Source organism: Alosa sapidissima, chromosome 5 (assembly GCF_018492685.1).
Source record: "Alosa sapidissima isolate fAloSap1 chromosome 5, fAloSap1.pri, whole genome shotgun sequence".
In the NCBI taxonomy this organism is placed as follows: Eukaryota; Metazoa; Chordata; class Actinopteri; order Clupeiformes; family Clupeidae; genus Alosa; species Alosa sapidissima.
This window is the reverse complement of record NC_055961.1, coordinates 8,289,956-8,304,700: the sequence shown is the minus strand read 5'-3', so window position 1 is coordinate 8,304,700 and position 14,745 is coordinate 8,289,956. Positions and strand designations below refer to the sequence as shown.

Below are 14,745 nucleotides of genomic sequence, written 5' to 3'. Positions count from 1 at the left end.
ATTCAGTAACACTCATTATTCAAACCGATGACGTAATCATGCTACTACGTGTATGTGACCCTATACAAAACACATTACAGAGTCCTTATATCAGTGTAGGCCTATGTGTTCATTGTCTTTCATTGACCAAACATAGGCCTTCACACACCAATAAATGACACACATCTCAAGATTTTTTTGACATGAAAACACATTTTATTTTAAATAAAATATATACACAATTTGCTCTGATGTCTTATTGATTTTAAATTAACTATCGGCTGATTGTTGTACAGTTACAAAATGAAACCAGTTTAAAAATGTTCTAACATTTGTAATATGTTTATGGCATCTTTCCCCAACAATTCTATCACCTACAAAAGGTGTGAGTTATTTCACTGTTATGAAATATGTAGGCCTAAGTTTTAGTGCCGTGGGAGGGCCGTGTGAATGAAAGACATTATTTACCAGAAAAATACAAACAAATGTGGCAGTTAGTAATCATTACTGTAGCTGATCTTGAGAAATCTTGAACAGCTGTAAGCCTTTTCTATTTGTTATAAAGACAATTACTTAACCATTCCTGAAAACTGGCATATGTGCAACGTGGTTACTTGAAAATAAACAAACAAACAAAACAAACAGTATTAATTGCACAGACAAAATTCAAAATTGCAAATGAATTTGTTCTGCAACTAATCAACATTGCTTTAAGTGTATGCTTGGCAAAACGATTATTCCACAATGTCCCATTGCAGCCACACCGACAACCCCTATAAAGGAAAGAGATCTGCACTAAGCCTGTCCCTAGGTTCTAAATTCCATTAACCAAAGATAGACTAGAAAGCCACTTTCTCCAGGTAAGAACTACGGCTGTAGTACTGGCTACTACAGCATAATTTCAGGCATTTAACCAGTTGATCATACTGTATTGACAAAGTTACCAGTGTTCAGCACAACTAAAATGACTTGGTTTTACACACTGTTCATTTCACATATTAATTACTCTTTTTAAACAATTTAGTTTCACATATCTTCCACAAATCTCCAAAACATTTTCACTCCATTCAATCCTAATGATCCCACAGACCTCACTCCAATCTCACTACTCCCATCATTTACTTATCCCAGTTTCATCTCAGTAGCAGTATATCGGTCTTTTCAAAGCCATTACAAGGGAAGTCAAAACCAGTTGTTTTTCACTGAAAGATACAAAAAGAATATAAACATTACTTTAAATTACAGATCCTTTTTTTTCTGGTTACTCCAAATGCCACAAATATCAGTGGCAGGCAGAACACATATGGCAGTTTGTTCAAAATACAACTGGCCATTTTTCACCTTGTAAATAATTAAGACAACTTGTGTACTCTATACTAGCTGTTCTCTTTTGCTATTAGGAAGATATTACGATTACCATCCATATCTGCGCACCTCTATTTTAAAAAGTACTTTTACCATTATTTCAACATCTCTGAAATGAAAAATGCATCATTCCTCTGTTGTGTTTCTTGATGCCATTATATTATATTCTTGATGCCATTATATTATACATTCTTTGGATCCATATGCGTCAGTCAGTTTACTAACTCAAATTGTGTACATTAAGTTTAGATCATGGACAAAGAGTAAGTAAACAGAAAATAACATGTCAATATATTTGATTTACCAGTACTTTGGTATGCAAATAACAAAAACCACTCCTTTTTTCAAACACATGAACAGTAAATGTATCAACCAATCCATTCATTAAGTTCAAACTAAATTCTTGTTAGTGAAATATAGCATCATAGGACTCTCTCTCCTATGTTCACCTGTCATTTTACACAGTGCTTATGATCTGTCACGCATTTCCAGCCATCACTCCCCAAGCAGTCTGAGTCACACTGAATCTGTTTCGCTGATATAAACATTCGGATTCCACAGTTGCTGGTGTTCTTAACTAACACTCTGTGATAATTTTTAAGGCAACTTTCAACCACTCTTAACTCTTGAAACTGAGCTTGCTGTGTAGTGTGGGGTGACACGCGCGCACACAGACACACACACACACACACACACACACACACACACACACACACACACACACACACACACACACACACACACACACATACACACACACACATACAGAAAAAACTGAAAGCATTAGTGGCCTCTTCAGTGAATTCTATAGTCTCTAAGTCTATCCATTTTTGTTAGTGCACGTGGCTCAAAGGAGAAAGCAGCAGCTCAACCGGCCACCCCCCACCCATCCAACTCCCTGCACTTCCCTAAGCGTCTCCGAACCTCCTCTGGGGGTCTATAGTGCCATGAACCATTTCTGTGTCAAGCAGTCCAACTGGTGCCGCTACAGAGAGCAGTTTGGGGTGGCCAGGCTCCATTTTAATGGTCCCTCCTTCAACCCTGTCCAGAGCAATCCTGAGGCGGAGGCTGGGCGTTGAGCACGGGCACTTAGAACAGTCGCACTTGTTTCTTCAGTTCGTTCCGTTTCCACAGTGCCAGTCGGTCAAAGTCGGCCACTGACATCCTGAACACTTGATAGAACTCCTCTGGTGATAGATGACGCTGTGAATGAGAGGGGCCACAGATGATAATGGGTTGAGCAGAGGTGGAGAATTCCACTGTCAGAGAGCAAAAGCCCCACCATGTTGTACAGTTGATGGTGACAAATGTTAGTTCAGATTGTAGCAATAAGTAACACGTGATGTGAGTGAGAGTGAAAGAAATGTAATCGAAACTTTTTCTCTCTGTCTTTCTTTCTCTCTTTCACACACATACACGCACGCTCGCACGCACACACACACAGATTTATGGACCACAAAACATGCAGCACATCATGCCATATCATGCCCTCCCTAACAGGGGTGTAGTGGTGAAATAAAAGGCGGGTAAACTATGAATTCTGTGATTTCGGTGTGGTGGACTGTGCCATGCAGTATCGGATTTTTTAAAAAGGCATTCAGAACATGTTTGATGATGACAGAGGTTAATGTACAATGTTTATAACAATACCAGTGGTATTAAATAGTTCCTAGAGTGTTGATGAGTGTACATATTGTGAATGTGGATAATACAGTGTGATTTTTTAATGTTAAAAGTTGCAACTGGTGAATAAACTCTTTTGAGAGGTGGATAAACTCTAATAAGAGAATTCTATTTCTGAAATTTCAGAGGTGGATAAACTGTGTTTACTTGCGTTTAGCCTCCACTATATCCCTGATCCCTAAGCCTAATATGTGCAGTAGTGCAAACTCACCTCTAATTTTGTCCTGTCTACATCACTGGGTAGCTGACTGCGCCCCCTCATGGTCACTATGAGAGATTCATATGGATATACCTGCAGGAAGCAAGAGAGATAATGGAATGAACTGGACATAAATGCTTAAGATAGAATGAGTTTGGTTCTGTCAATAGCAGTAAGACAGTATGATAATACAAAGGAATTATCATTGTAAGAAACTTGTATTGACATATCCAGTTGGAGGATACAGCGTATCCATAAAACATAAGACTGGTTGCTGTGGGAGATGTATCTGGAGGAAGTGAGCTAGAAGGACACTAGAATGAAGTGATCATATAGTATGCACTTTAGGAGTCTAACTGAATGTAAAACAGCATGATAATGGTCGCTGTGGGAGATTTATATGGACATTGGAGGAAGTGAGAGAGACCCAATGTTACTGTTACTGAAGGGGACATACCAAAGGGAAGATGAGTTTGTGAATAAACCTCATTAGAGCGAAACCCACGTCACCAACTATGACACTCTGACTTTTCTTTCATTGAGCGTTTACCAAGGGTCATGCATTCAAAGGCATGCCATGGCACCAGCTGACCCATCAGGAAGTGGCCCTTGTGTGAGTCACCTGGGCCCTCCAGAACCACATCCTCCTCCAGCACACACAGCACTGCCGCTCTTATCTTGGAGAGCCGAGTGGGCCTCACTTCCTGTGGGCCTGACAGTAGGAAATGTCCCCTGACATGATGCGCACAGTCAGCGGTTGAAACTTCCTCAGCGAAACACACACAGTGTCAATCTACACACATCACATCACACCACGTCCTCAGGCATATGTGTCTTCACTGATAAATATTACAGTTGAGCACTGAAATGGCAGAGGCTGGTAGAGAAATAGGGATGCCACCTGAAGGCTTTGGCTCTAGACGGTATTGGCTTTACCTTGTAGTCTGCAAAGGAAAAGAGAAGAGAAATAATGAATCATGTGTTGTTTCATTAAGGACAGGAGCAGTAGGCTTGCAGGGCCAGATGGGACTTTGGCATCACTAGTGGTGACAACACACATCTGCGAGCAACACAGAAATTCAGGGACTGAGATCAGCAAGAGTCCAAGCTAACAGGATTGGCCTATTCACTTCCACAGCCCACCCACAATTTCAGAAAAAGCATCAATCACCTTTTGTGTTTTGTGTTTGTGTCAATACTTCTCACTCAGCCTACATAAATCATTGGGTTAGTGTTTTACCACAAACACTCATCATTTTTCATTTAGACCCAATTTTGTTATGATTGTCCCCAGACGTGTTGTAAAAATATATTGCACACATCCGGCTCAGCAAAATTACAAACAGATAAACAGATATTTGTGTTTACATCTCTGTCTTTCTTTCCCTGTTCACATTATTTCTTACATTTTCACAGCGCTAAGAGCTAATGGTGCAACCACACCAAGGCCACATCAATTTACTTTTAATATAGGCTGCTACTACATATGGGAAGTATCTACATAATGTAAGATACATATTACCCACCTCTGTATCCCCAGTTTACAGCATTACTGCTGTCGTAATGGTAATAATCCGCACTCTGGGGCTGAAAAAAAACCAGCAAAAAGAACAGCGTGAAAACAAAAGCAAAAAGAATCCAGCATCCTGAGAGCAAGACAATAATTCCATTTCTGTGGAGACAGTGTCTCTTGATTTATCATCATTATTGCATAAACATGGAGAGTGCAGAAGGAGTTCAGGACTCTTTGACGCCGACTGTTTGCGCATTCGTGACATTTTGAGAGGTGGGGGGTGGGATGGGGTTTGCAGGGTTCTAGCAGAAAAGACAAAAGAGAGGGAACCCTTGTGTTCCCCCCATGACTGCCGCGCTGTGGGAGGTCTGACTGTGTACAGGCCTTGGCAAACAAAAAGGGACTTTCATCAGCCCCCTTCCCAAGCCATGAGCAAGATTAGAGTCCCAGAAAGCCTCTAGCTACTCCACAACTAATTCTATCTACGCCCCTCGGCAGGGTACTTACCCTGCTCAGACCATTCCTGCCATAACCTGGCAAAGAAGCTGACTTGGAGATGTAGGAGTCTGCAAGGGAGATCACATACATACAAACAGCACATGAGTAAGCTGGGAGTTCATAATCTTTGTTGTTGTGTAGTGTTCCTTTGAATGAAGTGTGTGTGTGTGTGTGTGTGTGTGTGTGTGTGTGTGTGTGTGTGTGTGTGAATAGGTTAAAGCATGATCAGTGTCCAACTGTCCATGTCAATTTATGTTATGGCAGACACACCACACATGCACATACAACTCACCACCAGCAGAGGGTGCTAGATACAAACATATTTTCCTTCACAATTTCCAGTTGTTTTTTACAGAGAAAAAAGGGGAGATGATTGAACAATAGAGATTCACACACCACACTGCGGGTCATCATGCAGAAAATATGTGAGACACAGCAACTGGTTTATATCCTGTACGCACAAACAACGCTTTGTCAACGTCTGCACGGACAATTAAAGTGACCATGTCAGCGGACAGGCCCAAAATATTCCCTGTTCAGGCAGAGAGATTAGGGTGGACAAACAGGATAGCAAATGACACAAACTGAATGATTAATGACTGACAGACAGATAGAGGATGAGAATAGATTCAGAAAGGACAGGTCCTCGGTCATGCCAAACGGTTCATTTTTAGCTCCTAGATTTCTCCCATGCACAATACAAAACGCATGGAGATCACAGGGCAAACGCACAACGCTGGGTCACTCACCACTGTCTGCACTGTAGTGTGACCGGGGAGCTGCAGAACAAAAGGAGATGGACAGTTGACAGGAGAGAAGAGAAGAAACAAAACAGCAGGCAAAAAGATGGCGGAGAGGAGGCCAATATAACTTAGCCAGAGGGCACTTGAGGCAACCTGAGGCCTGGCGCTTTCTTTCATCTTGCTCTCCAGGCCTGATAATGAGCGTTGCTTCAGAGGGGCAGAGACATGCCTCCTTGTTAGCCAAGACAAGGTCGTGAGCATGATTAAGCATGGCCTGTCACAGAAACAGCTGGGCTCCAGAGAATTCACCTAAACTGTTTGCTCAAGCATCCTTCTGAAAACCGTGCTACTGGATTACGCACATGCACAACTGGATGCAATTAGCTCTAACACATTTCATCTGGATGGGTATGTGGCGCAACTTCCACCATCCGTCAAAGATCAAAATGCTCTAATAAATACTAAGGCCTTTCTTGTCAAGAGCTATTATTGGTAACCATTATTTAGAAAGCAGGTTTGAATGATTTTTTCTTCTCCTTCCTCCACCTCAGTCTCTGATCTCCGCTGTACTGCTTCCCTCTCCTTATTTCCTTGGTGTTTGTGGTGATGTGCCGGTTTGCATTTTCCACATATATGGAAGGTGAAACGGTGATAATTCACGCCCTGTCAGATACTCAACGCAGTCCTTTCTGAGGAACAATTTACATTACCGTAACTCATTGCACATGTAAGTTGTGATGAAAATAAAACAAAAGTTGCATCATGGCATATTTCAACCAGTCATTTGCATCTACTGCTTCAGCAAGTGTTCTGTTGAGTTCTCAGGAGGACTACATGACGTCGGAGTCCCTAAAACAAGGCAGCTTTCATAATTCATGACTGGAGCAGGACAGGGACAGCACAGGGCCTGGTAGAGAGGGACAGCTGGAGCGAGTGTGCAAGTGGCGCAGGGGACGTGCGCACAGGCAGAGAGAGACCCAAACGGTGCCCCTGGATCGCTCCTGCTACACCCCCATCCTCCCTCACTCTCCAGACTGGAACCTTTTTCAGGGTCAAATTCCATCTCGTCCTGTCTTGCCACAAGCATGCGCAATATATTCATGCAGTTTGATCTGGCATAACATGAGTGCTAAAAGCAAAACAAACATTTGTGTGGTCAAACTTTACAGATTGAAAGAGAAGGTGATAAATGATGGTGATACCTTGAGGTCAGTGAGTCAGATTGAATATTTCTCCTCCACTTGCTTCACAAGGAGTTTAATCATGGAGGAAGGTTAGGGGGGTTTACATGTGGCTATATGTGGATGTGTGTGTGTGTGTGTGTGTGTGTGTGAGAGAGAGCGAGAGAGAGAGAGAGAGAATGTATGTGAATGTTTTCATACATTTTTATGCATGTACAGGATTGAGTGTGAAGAGGTTATCTATGGCCTCTCTGTTTATTAGGTAATGGCATGTATATCAAGCATGCCAAACATTATATTGATTAGTTAAATGTCATCAATTGAATTAATTTTAATACTAACAAGGTGTTTGTGTGTGTGTGTGTGTGTGTGTGTGTGTGTGTGTGTGTGTGTGTGTGTGTGTGTGTGTGTTTGTGTGTGTGTGTGTGTGTGTGTACATGTTGTATGCACCCTTTGGTGTTGTTGGTTGGGATTCTGGGAGGATTGCCTCCGCGTCTGTCCCCTGTCCTGCACAGTCAGGCCCTGCGCCTGAGTTTCCCCCCACTAATCCATTCACAGCAGGAAAGACAAACACTTTCATTATTCAACACTGTCTCTCCCTGTCAATTTGTACTACGGCGTCCGCCTCCTGTGGCGATGAGACAAGGGAACATCAATCCCCACAGTGTCCTGATGCTAACGATGACTACAGCCAGCCGCAAAGCTGGCCACATTCAATCCGGCACAATATGGCGAGCCATGGGGAGGCATTTAAGGAACAGCACGCCGTTCGTTGACTGGTGTCTGTGTGCGTATGCCGACGGGATCTCTGCTGCGATTACGTAACACACATACTGTCTCTGGCAACATGCCAGTAAGTAATATATAATACAGAACAATAGATGTGAATAGGTGGTATTCACTCCGTCCTTCTGTTCAGATTCTACAGTAAGTACTTTAGCCTGATGGACAACAAATACACAGCTCTATCTTAACTGATCCAGAATGAAGATACAATATAATATGATGAGTCATTTTAATAGGTCAGTTGGCTAATGTGGGGGTAATGTGCTGACACAGATGTAGCCAAACAAATTTTCAGGTGGGATCACTAGCTAACATAAAGATGACACGTTATTGCTTTGAAATTAGGGCCCTGCCTTTTTCAGTCCTCACATCATATGCAGTGCAGTGCCACATTTTTCAAACTGCAGTAATTCTGACAGATTTGAAATGACCACAGACACCATTCCTACAGAGTTAGATATCGTTTTGGTTTTGAGAGAGTAAGGCAAGGCACTCACATCCATTGACAGTGTTGCTGTAGCCCATGTTGTGCAGGGCCTCTTTGCTGCCACTGCGGGAGTTGCGTGCGCTTCCCCAGGGGTCATTATCATACGAGCCTGATCGGGCTTTCATCTCCTCTTTTAGAATCATCCGACCAATACCGCCTTGGATCTTGGAGGAAAGACCGTGATTGCAGAGAAAAAGCAGCAGATTTTTCATGTTACTGCAAGGATCGGTGGCGTTGAAAAGACATTTAGATTATTATATAGAAATATATGAGAACCAATGGTATTTATTACATTTCAACATTTGGGAAGTAAATTCTTTTGGAGCTCATTCTTTTTCTCTTTCAACTAGTCTGTGCCATTCATATATTATGGGTATTATGTCAGTAACCATGACTACTCTTAGCAGTGCTCCAGCACTTTTGGGTAATTGGTAACTAATTCATTATCTGGCGAAAAAGGGAAGAGAAGTGAAATGGGGCTGAACTCTTCTCACTCTGTTCAGGCTCTGGCTCCACCCGTCCTCCTCGCCACCTGAGGAGAACCTCCGCGCTCGAGGGGCTGCGGGAGGGAAGGAAGGGGGGGGGGGGGGTCAGAGGGATTAGGAACAGACAAGTGGATTTGTGCACGGCAATTAAACAGGTAAAACAGCCCGCAACACCAAGAACTGGGAAAGAGTTCTCAACCTAAATGAGTGCATCGAGCAAGAAAAGCCAGGGGCCTCCCAATCTGTTTTGACCCTTGACAGCACCTCCCCTCCCCCTCAAAGAAAATGTTTTGTCCTAAGTAAACCCTTTCAAATAATGTCCTAGTGGTCTTAACCTATTCGTAATAATGTTGAAACTCCCTTTGAAGTATGATGACATACCCTGAATGGTCTACAAAACCTCGGGATCTCGGGACCCCGACATCTAAACAATCCCTGAAAAGTGAAGTCTATAATGTGTAAAGTCTGCAATGTGTAGGTCTGTAATGTGTAAAACATGTAATGTGTAGTTTCTATTGGGTAAAGTCTGTGATGCAAGGTCTGTAATGTGTAAAGTCTATATTGTGTAAGGTCGTACCTCTAGGGGAGCTGGAATAGTGGTAGTAGTCAGACTCGGAGTGTTGGCAGTGGTCTGGCGAGTAGGACGAGGACAGCTGAGAGGAGTGAAGGATATCCTCACTGGTTTTACTTTTTGTGGCTTCGTGGTGACAGTCACCTGTGTGAACAACATCATCGGCAATCAGACACAAAAAATAATGTAACTATTTTGTGGTATTGTAAAAACAATATAAATGCAAAATGAAAATGAACAAACAAATGCATAGATAAACAAATAACTAAATGGCCAGTCAGAGTCAGTAGTCTGAAGCATCCTAAGGCCTCTGTGAACACCGTACACTTTGTGCACACACTGCCTACGTAAACACAGTGTGGGTGATGACGTGTGAAGCGATCGCTCCTGATGGTGAGAAGAGGTGAGTAAAAATGGAGGCGCTTTTGTCGCGGTGGCTTTTGTGGGGAGGCTTAGCGAGGACAGAGTGAGTGACGGGAGCGGTAAGGGGCCGCTGTGCTGGACGGCCATGACGGAGGGAAGGGAGTGACAGAGAGCATCACTCAGGTTAATGAGGTTATGCACCAGAGCAGAGAGAAGCGAGGGAACCAGAGATGGAGAGAAGAGAGAGAAAAAGGGAGAGAAGGATGGATGTAGGGCCGTGTCTGACACAGGAAAATGAGGAAGAATAAGCCAAACGTTTTCACAGATTCTTCTTCTTTTGCAGCAAAGATATCCTATCGTAAACCTCATTTAAGGTGCACAGGGCTGTAGTGCAGCATATTACTTTCACTAAACATTAGCGAGGCGGCTGCAAAAACACTAGAGTATGTGAACAGATTGAGATCAGGATCATCCTGTTAGCTTAGTCTTAGCGGTTCATTCTAGACAGATCTCCCGATAGCCCTTTGCTACTGAAGTGAAGATTTGGCTGAATGGAGAGAGAGGAGAGAGATACTTACAGATGACAGGGCAGCAAGGGCAGGACAGCGGGATGAAGGAGACAAGGGGAATGGGGAAAGAAGGAGGTAAAAAGGAACAGTAAGTGAAAATGAAAGTAGGAACTCAAAGGTTCACCCTCAGCGGACTCTGAGGAAGGACAAGTCTGCCATATGGCCATATGGAGGCTATCATTAATGCATCACATTACCTCCATATCATATGTGACTCCAAGACCAACACAATCAATTATACCAATAAACTAATAATAATAAACTAATAATAATAAACTAATAATAAACAATTTGACTAAAATACGACACAGCACGGTTCCTCCACACGGCCAGCACAGAGTTTCTCTCACGGCTTCCAAATGCACTACAGGCCAGTAGTCAGTAGGGCGTGGACAGAGAGTAGTTAATTATCCTGCAGTCTGACCAAGCAATGTTGTCTATTTAATGCATTCAAATGGACATGATTCAATCAGGTCATGCATATATTTTTTTAATTTAACACATTTATTACATTTGCTTGATTTTAGAGAGGATTGATCATTTTATTCTGTAACTAAAGTTTGCTTTGATAAGTATCCAGTGTGCAAAAGGATTGACTGTGAGTTAGCAGCATATGTATGTCTTTGAATGCCCAAGACCACAGGTCTGTGATGCACACAACACACCAGTTCACAACAAACCACACAGCACACCACACAAAAACACACACAGGTCACTGTAATGGAACACCTCAAAACCATCTATTATTCACCATCGTGTTCTCATGTATATTGGATCCCCAAATACCCCAAAATATACATTTACACTGTTTGGAAGATCATTTCCCTATCATACATTCACTTTTGTATTTGTGTCTGACTATTTCAAGAATGCCCAACATGACTTCCAACATTAGGCTACTCTATGTGCTTGTCCCTCACAAATATAGATACAGCGCTGCATGTGATGTACAATCACATTTACTAGCATGTAAGCTATTCACTACAAAAAGGCATGCATGCACTCTCCATCACTCCAGCTGAATTAAAGGACAATTCCAAATAAATGTGAAAAACAACATGTTTTGACATAAAATAAGACTCTTTTGGGATATATTTATATGACTGCACATCATATGAAATATCTGGATAATAATGGGAATGCTATACCGGTAGTTATTTCAATTAATTTACATTCCTAATAGGATACACCAATAGGTGATTACTGCTCGTCAGTAAAAACACAGAAGAAATCATGCAATAGCCAAAACAAACTACACCATTGCATGACGAGCAAAAGAAAAAAAGAAAGAAAATAGTGTCATTCCTCATGCTATTGAAAGATACAGTACATGCACATACTGTATGTGTTTAATGTATAGCTCATAATGCCATATGCACTTCATATGCGCTCTTCCTGTGCTGAAAATGCCTTTAGGAAATTCAGCTGGGGGTTTAGTGGAGATAGAGCACTCAAGTGACTGTTAAAGCACGGCAGACTCGTCTATCTCCAAACACACCAGGCGTTATTAACTCCCTGGGTTATTTGGAGAGAGGTACTCAAACACATATACCATGTCTCTTATAGATGGGAGGTTTCCTGTAGATGTTGGTCTCCGCTGTAGCTGAAGACAGACACAGAGACACAGAGGACATGAGACAGGGAAGAAGGACACCAGGGAAAGAGGCAGTGGCTGGGGGAGTGCAGTTCAGGTAAACTGGGTTAAATACCTCTCAGCTTGGAGATGATCCCATCCACTCACCCCTTCATTCTCTAACTCAATATTAACTCAAGTAAATGTACCGTCTACCATCACTGATATAAATATATAAATCATTAAACAAGCCACATGCTTACATGCTCACATTAACCACTGTACCGAGGTACTGAAATCCTTCTTACTCAAACTGAGAAGAGCCAAGGTAGGTTTTTTATTTAATGCCTTGGCGCTTCGACGTGATGTGTGTGTGTGTGTGTGTGTGTGGGGGGGGGGGGGGGGGGGGTTTGGGGGGGGTGCAGAGGATAAGAGAACAAGCGGAGGGCTGACATTACAGATCAAAGGCTGGAGCAAACGGACCCACCTGCGCCGGGGGACATCGACATAGATGTTCTGCTGACTTGAACCAGCCCCAGGCACAGAGTAGGCAACCAACAAACGGGTTGGAAAACAAAGCACATTTATTCACAAAGACTGGAGAACCACAAATATACACATCTGAAGATGGTCCCGTGTGTGTGTATGGTGAATCTTATTCCACATAGGTGTCGTGGCACAGGGTGGATGTGGACTCTTTAACTTAACTTTAACTCTCTTTTATGTTGCCTGTGGTTATCTGAACTTCACACAACGTTGTTGACTAGTGAGTGCATATTTACCATCCCGTCAGTGTATTTCAAATGATGCACCTAACACAATCAATGAGGACAGTGATGTAACATGTCATGTTCACACACTCAAATCACACGATTAACTGAAGTCATTATACACACGCATACTCGATCCAAACGTGACAAACAGACCACTTCAAAAATAAATTAAAAAAGTGAAAACAATCAGTGGACTGAAAAGTTGAAAAAAAAAAGCTATGGGGAAGGAAAATGGGAGGACAGTGGTTGAAATGGCAAACTATAGACAGAAAGTGCGGGGAATCAAGGCCCACTTTCTGTGCAGCCCACAGGACTGAGAGACCAGTGAGGGTGAGGTTAGTGCACTAGGAGGGGTGGATGCAATGGAAGGGGTGAAGGAGAAAACCAGAAGCCTACCTGGCACGTGAAAATGCTTGGGTGCTGGGTTCGTGGTGGGCGTGCTCGATCTGGCGTCAAGCTGACTGTAATAGGGAGAGCTCCTGCCACTCTCAGTGCCTGCAGTCAGCCCAAGACCAATGAGAGAGCGTGAGCGTGGGCTGGACCCGCCCCTGGGAACCCCACCTCCCCTGCCCACCCTACCCACCCACTGCCCAAAGCTCAGGCCTTGCAGTGCATAGCAGCCAATCAGGAGGAGTGTATGTAGTGCTTAGCACAGAGACGCATTCCATGCCTTACTAGAACACACCAAAACAACAACAAGCACATCTGCAGTTTCAAGTTCATGATAAATATGCTGCTGTTTTAGCTATTTGAACTTTGAATTTCAATTTGAGGTTTGTAGCTCTTTAAGAGCTTAATGGTAATCGCCTTACCAATAGTGCTAGCGTTAGCAAGCCACAATAATATTAGCAGAAGAACTACATGAAGTTAATAAGACTGTGCATGATTCAAGGAAAGCATGAGCTCATGTGCATCTCATTCTGGTGCAACTAGATCAAGAGCAGAGGCTAAAATGGGATGGTTAGTGACCCACACATTAGACACTGCTCTTCTGTGCTAGGGAGAGATGGTATGTATGTGAGTGAATGAAGGAGAAGGCCAACCCTCTGCAGTGGACCAGCGCTCTGACAGCCGTGGAGTCTGAGGCCATGGCTTGAGTTGTTGGCCAGACAGGTCATTATCATCACCACACATGCTGCCAGAGCGCTCGGTCTGTGTCAAGTTTTGTCCGTCTCTTATCGTTGGTGAATGAGGGCCTGAGATCGGCCTGTCTTTCAGTTAGACAGCTCTGACAACGCTGTGCGGTTAAGGCTGAGTGGTCTTTCTGCAGAGAGTTGGGGAGTGAGTGCATGAGTGGTTTGTGTGCAGGCAGAATCTTTAAAAAGAAAAAAAAAAAACATTTTTTTTCCCAAAAGATTAAGATAAATTCAACTACATAGAAAAAGATTAGACTACATGAAAAGATATAAAAACACAACCAAAGGAGTATTCATAAAAGATCAATGTCACCTCGTCTGCCACATTAATCAAAACACCCAAATGTCAGAGCTGTCGTCATCCGCGTGAGTGCACGTCCTCCTGGTGTGTCGGAGGCACGCGACCGTCGTCACTGACTCACCCGAGCGGTAGTAGAGTTGGGGTGAGCGGGGCACTGTGGGGGACATGCCCTGCCGGCTGTAGGTGGGCGAGTCGATGTAGCCGGGACTGGAGGAGCGCCGGTGCCGGATGTCCATGCTGTCATAGATGTCCTGTCACGGAGCAGTCAGCACGCAGCCTTTTTATCTCAATTTACACTCACGGCCTATCAGTTAGTCAAGAATTTGCTATTATATATGCACATACGATAACATACAAATTAATATAATCTACAAAGCTAAACTCATGCAATCTTCATGCAATCTTCAAGGCATCAGAGCATTTATACTAATACTAGACTACAAACACACATTCTCAAAAACAAATCTGCAATTTCAACTAAATGTTGGACAGTGCCAAAACACTTGGTCTTTGGAAAAGGTTGTTGATACTTGAACTTTA

At 43.0% G+C, this 14,745-nt stretch overlaps 1 protein-coding gene across 5 annotated transcripts in view; it reads right to left on the bottom strand.

The window, feature by feature from the left end:
* Nucleotides 1–1,509: 1,509 nt before the first annotated feature.
* Nucleotides 1,510–14,745, bottom strand: part of LOC121710092 (actin-binding LIM protein 3-like) — a 58,190-nt gene continuing 44,954 nt past the window's right edge. For 2 of the 5 annotated variants that reach the window (XM_042094023.1, XM_042094024.1), the window contains 10 exons: nucleotides 14,327–14,456; nucleotides 9,497–9,634; nucleotides 8,929–8,993; nucleotides 8,445–8,598; nucleotides 5,987–6,016; nucleotides 5,247–5,305; nucleotides 4,753–4,813; nucleotides 4,163–4,170; nucleotides 3,239–3,319; nucleotides 1,510–2,547 (listed from right to left, as the gene is read on the bottom strand). In XM_042094023.1, coding sequence (XP_041949957.1) covers nucleotides 2,434–2,547; nucleotides 3,239–3,319; nucleotides 4,163–4,170; nucleotides 4,753–4,813; nucleotides 5,247–5,305; nucleotides 5,987–6,016; nucleotides 8,445–8,598; nucleotides 8,929–8,993; nucleotides 9,497–9,634; nucleotides 14,327–14,456 — 840 coding nt within the window. In that variant the 3' untranslated portion in view covers nucleotides 1,510–2,433. Of the gene's footprint in view, nucleotides 2,548–3,238; nucleotides 3,320–4,162; nucleotides 4,171–4,752; nucleotides 4,814–5,246; nucleotides 5,306–5,986; nucleotides 6,017–8,444; nucleotides 8,599–8,928; nucleotides 8,994–9,496; nucleotides 9,635–11,974; nucleotides 12,026–12,482; nucleotides 12,519–13,164; nucleotides 13,264–14,326; nucleotides 14,457–14,745 lie in introns of all 5 variants that reach the window. The other 3 variants (XM_042094020.1, XM_042094021.1, XM_042094022.1) reach the window with 3 other exon arrangements.